Here is an 11,179-nt window from a genome sequence, read left to right on the forward strand (position 1 = left end):
AATAATTCTGAGAATAAATCTCAATAACAATAATACAAATAATAGCAATAATAATAATATTAATAATACACGTTAAAAATGTATGTACAATTCACCGACCCAATTTTAAGTATCCATAAGATTTTTCTACAAGTACTACAGACAAAGTGGAATAAGTTGTTTTAAATAATTACTTTTTACAAAATTACATTACAAAGTGGCAGATTGAAAAATCTGAGCGAATTATCTATTCATTTAATTATCTATCTATCAATCTATTTGTCTATCTATCCACATGTACAACTGCTAGATTTAGGTAAACGCGATGACTTTATTACAACTAGACTACTGGAAAGTATACATGTTTTTTTTTTATGAGTAGTTATTGCCATTGCAGAAAAAAAAGATTTTTTTACGAATTTTGAAGAAATATTGAAATTGCATAATCCAGTTAGTCTGTTTTAATTTATATATAAATGAAATTAAGGCTGTAGGATTTGTACAAATAATTTAACAATCTGCATGATTTCAGATATGCATTACCAAAGATAACATTGTGTTCTTAATGTAAAACGTAGTTTTTTATATTATTCACATTAACCACAAAAATCACCAAAAAGATACGTCGTTCTTTTAAAATTTTCAAAATGAACAACTAGTATGATGTTCACCATTTAACTTCACTTGTTTAAAATACTTTATTAAAGGAGGGTCACGAGCCTAAAATGCTGCGGACTGCTTGATCAAGCACTGTGTCCTTAGATTCACTGGACTGTGATGCACTATTACCATTACTGCCGGGTAATGTATTTGTAGGACGTTTTTTAAGATTAAGAATGCTGTCAATTGCAGACTGTACCTGTGCGGTAATATCATCATGTTCATTACCGTTTCCACTTTCAGTAGTTACAAGAGAGCCTGGGCATTGCGTTTGAGAATGTAAGGCCAGTCCATCTAGGCTGTCAGCATCTTCTAACAAATCTCGTTCGAGATCAGGAGCACAACTCCAGCGTCTTTCAAAAACTGGAGTATTATCTTGTTCGCAATTGTCTTTTATAACGGTATGTTGAACTCCAGAAACACTTGCACCTGGTACATTTGTACGACATTCACCATTCGCTCGTGTTCTTTCAGTTTTGGAGGACCTTGTAACAGCCACAGCAGACGCACTATTATTACCACTATTATTACTATTTTTACATTTAAATGAGTCTGTGGTAGATGGATATACACCAAGTTCTTTTTGGATTTCTAACCATTCGTCGTAATCACCACTAGTACAACTTGCTGATTTGATCACTGGTTTACATTCCATTTCATCACTCGGGAAATCATCTTCTAATTCACGTTTTACAGATACATTAGTTAATGATGATGATAATTTATCCTCTTCTGCAAGACCAGGTTCAACCTTTGGCACCAATGGCTTTTCCTCCTTTTTGAACTCTTCTATAAAACAACATATAAAGATAATAATTATTATAATGAATATAACATTATTAATATATTGAAGCTAAAAATGTACCATTAACTTTAGCCTCTTGTTCTCGTAACCTATTTAATATACTCTGTTCTTCAGCAACAAAAGTTCTATCAATCATCATCAATTCTGATGTCCTCACTTCCCGCTGTAATTTTATTTTAGTTAGTATTTTATTGTAAATATCACAAAAATACCTTGAAGATACATATTAAATATAATTAAAAAGAAAATATGTAAATAATTATACATCTGCCTTTATTTTCAATCAATTGTATGTACAATCTAAAATTCATAAATGTTGGAATTTCAAAGTACTTTTAATTAAAAATTATATTTCTTTACACTATATGAAACATAAAAACAAGGTTAAAAATATTTGAAACATACCATGCTCTCCATCAGAAGAAGGTAAGTGTATTTGTTCATCATAGAGTTAAATTTAGATAATAAATGTTTTGCAGTTTCTTCAAATATCTCATCGGCTTTTGCCAAATCCTTAGAACTAAGTACTTGTTCATTTAAACAGTGATACCTTACAAGACGTTTACAAGCATCGCGTTTACTCAAAAATGGTGTATTCACATCTGGATTTATCGCACCGTTTTGATCAATTTTCAACTGCTGTTCTAATCTGTTGAAGTAAAAATAAAAATCTATTTTTAAGTGTAATATACACAATTCAAATAACTGATTTAATAATTTCTTTTTACTTTAAAATTATTTGAACAATGTTAACAAGAAGTTATACTTACAAATCACTACGATTAATTTGTCTGCAAATTGGGCTAGTTGCGGGTCTTTTTACAGCTTGTCTTGGACTTACTAAAGGACTTGAATTACTGCCCGGACTAACACTCTGTTTATTGAGATTACTATTGGTATTTACGGGACTTTGAATTCTTTGTGGTCCTTTACCAATCATCCTAGGCGAGGCCACCTGTCCTGCAGGAGAGCCGCTTTGAACTTGTACTTGAATAGGTGAAGAAAGTTCTTGTTTTACGGGACTTGATATCGGTATATTTGGTTTAATGTCTAATGGATCTGTCTGACATTGCGTTGATTGTTGCATTCCTGTTTGCTGAGTTTGAACTGTAGTTAACTGTTGTGCGTTACTCTGCACGGTAGTTATAGAGGTAATAGGTGGTGAGAAAATTTGCATATTGGCAGAGGACGGACTTAATATCTGGTTTCCATGATTCTGATAAATCTTGTGCTGTTTTGTGTGCGTTTGGTGTACATTCTGATTATTTTGTACACATTGCTGTCCTTGCACATTTTGTGGTATCTGCAAATTTTAACATAAATAATCACTAAGAATGTAATTAGATAAAGATTATAATAAGATAAAATTATTCCGTACCGTAAGACTATTCATATAATTGCTTGGTGTATTATTTTGAACAGTTGTTGGTGTGTTTGAATTTAAGGTTTGAGAAGCTAGAACAGTAGTAGATGTTTGCGTTTGAGTTTGTACAGCAGATGTCTGATTTTTATAAGAATTTTGAGACATTAAGTTTGATGCTATTGTTGAAACTGCATTCACATTAAAACTTGTTTCCGAACCCTGTTTAGAATAAAATCATATAACATTGTATAATTATACAGATACAACAATTTGTTAATTTTTTCATTTACAAATATCACGATATAAAACTTACGCTACTAACGGAATGTGTTGTGGTACTAACAACTTTTCCACTCGCTAAAATTTTCGATTGTTCTTGATATAATTTTGTCAAAACTGTTTGATCAGGTTGTGAGCCCGATTTACGAGCTAGTATAGCTTGTATCTGAGACTGTATATTTTTCAGCAATTGTTGCTTTGGAGCAGGAAGCTGAATAGTCTGAACTCTTTGTACCATTTGACCATTTGAAGGAATGGACAAATGACCTCCGGGAGAAGGTGGAAGTACAGGACCATTTGTGACAATTTGAGAAGATTCACTCTTAACTGGATTTGTACTTTGAGATGTTACAGTGTTTGCTTTACTAGAATTATCAGCTTTCTGGAAATTTGATGTATTTGTTGATATCATTGTTGGGCGAGTCACCGTAACCGTTTTTGTCACCTGTTTTTTAAATGTAAATCACAATTTTTTAAATGTAAAATCAAACGAAAAGTAAAAAGGTAATAACAGAATATGTTCACATACCTGGGTATTTCCTGCATTTTGAGAAGTAACAACAGTTTTCGTTTTTTTAACAATTTTTGTCTTCTTTGGTTGACTGGTACCTAAATTTCTGATTTGTTGTTGATTTAGATTGTCAATAAATTGACTAGGGAAATTGGAATTTTGAATCTGTATGTGTTGCGGCATTTGAGATGGGGCAGCTTGTACCACAATGTTTTGTATATTATTTTGAATAGTTGGGGCTCCTCCAGAACTATTTACAATTATTTGACTCGTCGGAGTATTAATTTGTACACCTTGTAAATTCTGATTATTTGCATCTGGCTCACCAATCACGATCTTTTGAGTTTGGTTCTGATTTTGTACCTGATTAGTTGCATTTAACTGTCCTGCTAGAAATTGTTGCAACAACTGCTGACTAATTACTTGCATTTGTCCATTAGCGTTTGCAATTAACAATTGATCATTAGGATTTAAATTACTTAATGCATTTAAAATTTCCGGCGTAATTTTTGGTGCATTATTTAATATGTTATTTGCCGCTGAATTAAGCATTGTTGTACTTTGGTTCTCTACCTTTTGAGATTCGTTTTGCTGTATGGTATTGGAAGGGGGGGCATTAGTAATAACAATATTCTGATGCTGATTATTTTGTTGTGTACTTAAACCTTGTTGCATAGCATTCACTGCGTTTTGAGACTCAAACTGGTGTGCATTTACAGAAGAAAATGTGTTTGCAGCAACAACTTTCTGTTGTTGTACGTTCACATTTTGTTGTACACTTGCATTATGCAAAACAGCTGATGTATTTTGCTGTTGCATACTTGTAGCAACATTCTGTTGTGCCTGAGCCACATCACTGATACCAGGCTGTAAATTTTGTTCAATATTTTGTACATTACCAGCTGCGTTTTGTTGCAAAACATTAATTGTATTTTGTTGTATGCTAGAATGTTGTAAAACATTCATAGTATCATGTTGCATAGTATTACAAGAACTTTGTTGTTGCAACATGTTTACAGAATTATGCTGAGCATTTGATCCAGATGATTGAAGATTTTGTTCAAAAACATGTTGAACGTTTTGCGTTTGTACAGTCTGTGCTGTTACTTGCTGCTGTTGATTATGCTGATATATTGGCGTTTCTTGTTGTAACGTTATAGACTCTTGTGGATTTTGATTATTTTTTGTTATGTTATGTTCACCTTGTATAGTTAAACTATTTGGCAAAGATTTTGAAACATGAACACCACCTTGAGATATTTTATTTAAATTTTGTCGCACGTTCGTGGTTACACTTGTAAGTCGCACTTGACTAGATTTTTGTGTGGAAACATTAGAATTTTGTTGATTACTACTTGCTTGGCTCGTGTTAGCCAATCGAGAGTTCTGTACACTGAACGTCGCATGGGAAGGTTTCGATGATAATACATCAGATGTTAAAACGTTACTGTTTAGTTGCGGAAGGCTAGAATTAGACGATTGATTAGTTTTTGATATCGGTGTAAGACTTTGCACATTAATACTTTTTGATGCTTGCATATCCAATGTTTGTAACGATGCAAGGTTGCTTTGGACACAAACATTTAACACAGGATTGGATTCTTGAGGAACATTTACACTTTTCTGCTGATTATTTGATTTTGAGCATATTTGCACATGCTGTGGACTAGTAGCACAAGTAACACTTTGTGAACCTGCAGGAGTTACCGTAGTAGTAACCGTTGAAACACTGGATGATGAAGGTGATTTAACGAATTTTTGCCGCTGTAAAACAGTACTCTGTGTAGATTGTGAGGTCGTTTGCGCTTGTCCAAGAAGATGAGAAATAATCGGTGAATTTTGTCCGCCACCCTGTGTTAACGATCGTATTAATGCTTGAGCAGTTGCTTGATCCATTTCAGGTTGATTTAATTCTGGAGTACGGTGTAAAACAACTCTTCCATCTTCTCCAACAGCAAATCGCAGTTGGCCCTGTATCGTGTTCTGCACAGGCATCTGAAGTTGGGTAACGAGATGACTATTAAATGTTTGGGACACAGAAGATTGTGTATTCGTTGTATTTGGTGCAGGTACTTGTATCAGATTCTGGGCAGAACTATTAGGTATTGTTAGCTGGGATGAAAGTTGTCCCAGATTTTGCCCTGTATTCGATTCGACTTGAACTTGACAGGGAACGTCTGATTCGGTTGTAAGGTCAGTATCAAAAATATCATCGTCGTCTCCAATTCCCGATATTTTCATTATACTAGCAAGGTCCAATTTCGGTGGTTCATCATCTTTCCGTTTTGCTTTCTTTTTCTTTTTTGCTTTCTTCTTAGGAGGTGGTAATAAAGTCTGTTCAACAACAGTTTGCGAGCATGGAGTATTACTGGTATTAGCACTCGAACCTACTTGTGAAATCTGTGGCTGAGGACTTTGTACCATTGCATTTTGAATCACTATAGGATTGCCAGTCCCTGAATTAGCAGCTAAATGTAAAAAAAAGAAATAATTTTAATATCTTCAAAATCTTTTTGCGAAAAAGTATATTTAGATAGCCTATTAAGTACGAAACTTACAAGGTGCAGGACTAGAGGGGGTATGTCTAATTACTGGAGAAGCAGCTGGAGGAAAACCATTAGGTACAGCAAAAAACGTAGGTGTAATGCCTTGTAACTGCATACCTTGTGCTGTAACAACCCTTACTAACTGCTGCTGTGTTAGCTACAAAAAAAAATTATTGAATTAAAGTATAAATCTTTACCGTTTAAAATTCTGTTATTATTAATTAATAATTTTATTTTAAAAACTACCAAAACTTTTTTCTTATAAAATAAAATTCTTCCGTTCTATTTCATATTACTATTTTTATATAATATTTAGTAACATAGTACAATTTATAATTTATCTGAAAACTGAATGCATAAATATAAAACGTGAAAATACAGTAACGTTCAATTAATGATAAAGAATATAAAAATGTCAATGAATGTAAATAATACTTAAAATGATATGTAAAAAGAATCCTGTATAAGTATTAAGTAAGCAATGACTGTGAATATGATGAAGTTGAATGATTGAATGGATGAAACCATCACCTGTGCAGTATGCGTTTGTTGTTGGGCGCTCGCTGGCGTCCTTAGTATAAGTTGAACACCACCTGGTTGTTGCTGTACAATAACAGGTCCAGTTGACGGCAAAACCTATGTATGAAATGTGATAACACATGAAGCACAAAGCAGATATTTGTGACACTAAATGCATGTAAGCTGTTATAATAGATACTAAGCATATTAAAAGTACTTTGTATAATATTGATAATTGCTAAAACAGGCACAATGTGTGTATTTTGAATGATCACATAATGAACATACATGCAAATGATAATTATTTTAAATAGATGTTACTACCTGGTTTAACAGTAGACCTTGTGCCGTTGGTATCATTGTAGCTGTTGTAGGATTTGGTTGAGGACCAGCAAGAACCAATTGTGGTTGAGTTTGCTGTGTTACCTTATAACAAGTAAATAATTCACGTTTATATATAATAAATATATTTAAATATTCCAAAAAGATTATGATAAAATAAAATATATTACTTGATTTGTAATCGTAGTAGTAACACGTTGCTGTTTTTGTTGCGATCCAGTAGCTGGATGTTGATTTGGAGGTTTTGGTAAAATTTGTGGTGGCTGTTTTGCTGGTTTAGTTGCTGCTATTTGAATTTGTTGATTTCCAATTAAATGTGTTCTAGTTACTAACTGAGTTGGTGTTGATTGATATCCCTGCGGTGTACCATGAATAATTTGCAGTACTTGCATACCTTGTTGAAGTATTGGTGTATTTGGTCTAACCTGGAAATGGGATAAATATTAGAATTCAAGTTTTACATATTTAAAATCGGTAGTAAATTATTCCTTACCACAGGTGGACCAGGACTACCGCCAGGTGCTGGACTTCTATTGTTTAAAGAGTTATTCCCACTCAATAGGTGAGGACTTTTTGCAGGAGGATACGGACTAAGTACAGGACTTTGTATTTGACTCATTGGACTCTGCATTGGACTTTGCATTTGTATATTAAAATTATTTGAAGTTGATGTCCCAACAGGACTTGGACTGTTTCTGTTAGATTGTATTGAATTTGATGCTGGACTTCTAAGTAACAGTCTGTTAGGACTAGGACTCGGTGTAGGTGGAGCGATATTAGATGCCGGACTTTTTAATGGTATTGAAAACGGGCTACTCGGAGAGCTGATATTTTGACTCTGAATATTTTGCATGGATTTCACAGTATTTATTGTACTGGCCACGTTCGATGGTTGAGACGAGCCCGTCAATGTTACCGACGAGCTTAAACCAGGATTAATTCCCTGTGAATACTGTCGTTGTGGTTGAAATCCAGTTGATTGAGAGGAACTTAAAGAAGAACTATGATTCAGTGGCATGTTCGGTTCATTTGATGCAGATATATGCTGCACGTTAGATGTTGACACATTAGATAAATTAGAGTGCATTGTACCAAGATGTGGAATATTCGTAGTGAGATTCACGTTTGAACCGTGATTCACATTTGTTGTGGTCGAATGAATTGGCTCACTTGACGTACTAGTGAATATACTAGAACTTGTCAAAGTACCACTATTTGATATTTGTGAAATAGTAGAAACGTTTGAATTCGGGTGCTGCGATATAGCAGAACTTGGTACATGTGCAATATTTGACCCAACGATGTGTGGTGCAATGCTTTGTATACTTTGTATAGCTTGGAATGGAAATTGTGTACTACTGGAGTTTAGACTAGTTTGAGTCAATCCAGTTGTTAAAGCATTAACGGGTCGATTGAGACCTTGAGTAATACCAGAATTTATACTGGTAGTAGTTAAATTTGCATTTATAGTTGGATTTATAGCAGTTAAACCAGATACACCAGAACTTGGAGAAGTAAAGTTTGTGCTCAAACTGGTAAGATTCTGGTTTATGTTCGAATTCAAACTTGTCAAATTCGGATTTACATTATTAATTCCAGTATTTACACTGGACAATCCAGAACTTATATTCGTTGAATTTAATGTATTGAGTCTATTAATTCCAGTATTTATACTGTTTAAATCCTGTCCCAAACCAGATAAACCATTATTAATACTGCTTGAACCAATATTCGGGGTTAAATTAGAGTTTATAGCGTTCAAGTGATTCAGGCTAGGATTTATTGTAGTTAGTCCTGTATTTATACTTGGCAGGCCCAAATTAAGCAAAGGATTTGATGTTGTGATAACATTAGATGTAAGGGATGTAAGGCTGGTATTTAGAAGTGATAGTGGCAATCCCATATTAAGGCCCACCCCAAAAGTGGGGGTGGCCGGGGGTAGGCCCATACCAGTCCCCGAGGGATTTATGGTACCCTGATTTAAATGGTTTAACTGGTTTACATATACTATGTGATTTCCAGTTGTTGACCCATTTCCTTGGTCTTGTGGCTGTAATTTTATATAACAAAAATAAATGTTACTTAATTTGCTTTCAGTCATATATAACTTGAAATTACTGATTCATATATCATTATTAATGCTTCTTATAAAAACTACTTACATTATTTGATGCTTGTTGCAAAGCGAACGTCAGTGATTGACCACTCGAATTTTGAGCCTGCAGTTGCTGTAACTGTTGCAACTGTAAAACAAAATAGATTATAAAGTATAATATTACATACAAAATGATTCTTGTATAGTGGATTTTTGTTTAAATAGATGATACTTGTTGATGTGTCAATACAGCAACGGGATTGCTACGCCGAGCAGTCGGGGAAGTTGTAGAGGATACTGAGTCCCCGAGAAGAGGGCGTGACTGAGGCTGCTGCATGCCCACGCAGCCCCTCTTTACTCTGGGCAGCGTCTAGCCACCTTTTCAGCTTATCTGTGCTTCCTTTTATACACTCCTACATATTCATAACACATTGAAAATCTAATAATATTTGTAACCATAATGTTGTCAACAGCATAATTTTGTAAATGTTGTTATTTACCACTCATAAATTATAATTCAGTGACTGGAGAAGTTGTATTTGCGCTACGGCGCCACTCAACGCGTCTGCGACCTACGTCTCCTATTCCTGTCATGCATGTAACTTCGTATATTACCCTTTATTTAGGCAACACTGTTTTGCTTTCTCCAAATATGTATGTTTATATGGTTTGTTGATATTTGTTTCTAATATCATACTTCAATAATAACCATGTTTGAATATTAATTTCTTGTACATAGTAGGTAGTTCTTTTTCGAACTACATTATCCATTAAAGAATAACTGTACACTAGCATTTTGAAAGTATTTTGACTTATCTTTAAAGAACATTTGTGACAAGATTACATCCATGTATAAACACAATTGAACTACATTTTTCCATGACATTACATTAGAAATTATGCATATAAAACACTTCCAAATATCACTCCATAAATATTAAATTATTGTGTATTATCCCAACTCCAAGTAATATTGGTACATACTTGAAATTTTCAATTATTTAGAACACTAATATCAGGACATTTTACATTTGCACTATATATGTAATTCAAAACTGCTTCAAGTTTTAATTTTGTTTGATGTCACATACACTACACTTATGGTTTCACAGATACTGTAGTTGATTTGTACCCTGCAACATATAAACAATATTCAATTAGTTATTACAGACTTACAAAATGAACAAACACATTTAATAATTTCATTGAAATAACATCACTTCTTTTGAATTTGTATTAAACTGATAAAATTTAAATTCAATAGAACTTTCACTATGAAATAAAATACACACTACTGCTGAGAAATTTTTGTATATACAGGGTGACAGCAATCATCATGTTTTCATAGTACAATGACACTTGTAAGTATAATTAACCATTCTAAAGCGGGAAAAGGGTTTTGTATAAAAATTCGACAGCTGGAAGCATATTTTGAGGTTATAACTTGCGCGCCTGTGTGCAAGCATACGTGCCACACAAGCCACTTACACGCATACAAGAATCGTATATATCTCACTCTCACTTGTGGGTACCAGCGGCGCGCGGATGCACACAACAAAAGCCCAACTGACAAGGCGTAAACAAAAGAAAAAGCAACCATCTGTGAAAAATTTTTTGGTTTGACTAGCTGAGAAACTCAAAGAAGGTATCCTGGATATATGTATTTCATATTGACGCAGAAAAATGCGAGTAGCGTCGTGATGAAAAATTGTCAATATTACCTCCGCGAACGCGGTTTTGCCACCCGTGTTTTCTTCTCGCGAATTTCCGTTTTTTCACACTTCCTTCAACATGATTTTAGTTCTGAACATAATGTCATATTCCTTTGCAAACGAAAACAACATACATAAGCTACATGAGAGGAAAAATTCTACTTAAAATAATAAACTTTTCTGGCACACGACAGTTCCATGTACGCGTTACACTGTTCGGTGGCAACGGCCATTATGTATTTGTCAAGGCTGCCATTAGCACAAGTCTATAAAATCCCAAAGCTTTTACCATTGGCGACACCTCGGTTATGGTACTGTAACTTTTTACAGCATTCATTTAGCAAAATCTTTATCTTGATTGGTCAATG

The 11,179-nt window shown here is 34.0% G+C and overlaps 1 protein-coding gene across 3 annotated transcripts; it reads right to left on the reverse strand.

Annotated features, from left to right (window-relative positions):
* Positions 1-421: 421 nt before the first annotated feature.
* On the reverse strand, positions 422-11,085 carry LOC114880556 (mucin-4-like). 3 transcript variants are annotated; one of them, XM_029196682.2, is made up of 16 exons: positions 10,821-11,085; positions 9,600-10,232; positions 9,332-9,512; positions 9,167-9,247; positions 7,498-9,054; positions 7,175-7,429; positions 6,987-7,088; positions 6,675-6,779; positions 6,156-6,300; positions 3,616-6,065; positions 3,121-3,531; positions 2,823-3,026; positions 2,215-2,747; positions 1,850-2,093; positions 1,505-1,607; positions 422-1,428 (listed from the first exon to the last, which is right to left on the reverse strand). In XM_029196682.2, exons 3-16 carry the CDS (start codon positions 9,434-9,436, stop codon positions 692-694), a joined length of 7,032 nt encoding a protein of 2,343 aa, XP_029052515.1. In that variant the 5' UTR covers positions 9,437-9,512; positions 9,600-10,232; positions 10,821-11,085; the 3' UTR covers positions 422-691. The 3 variants fall into 3 exon arrangements, with proteins under 3 accessions (XP_029052515.1, XP_029052523.1, XP_029052543.1); XM_029196690.2 differs by lacking the exon at positions 10,821-11,085 and adding an exon at positions 10,392-10,579; XM_029196710.2 differs by lacking the exon at positions 6,675-6,779 and having other exon boundaries at positions 10,821-11,084.
* Positions 11,086-11,179: the final 94 nt, after the last annotated feature.

This window comes from Osmia bicornis, chromosome 5, assembly GCF_907164935.1.
Source record: "Osmia bicornis bicornis chromosome 5, iOsmBic2.1, whole genome shotgun sequence".
Classification (NCBI taxonomy): Eukaryota; Metazoa; Arthropoda; class Insecta; order Hymenoptera; family Megachilidae; genus Osmia; species Osmia bicornis.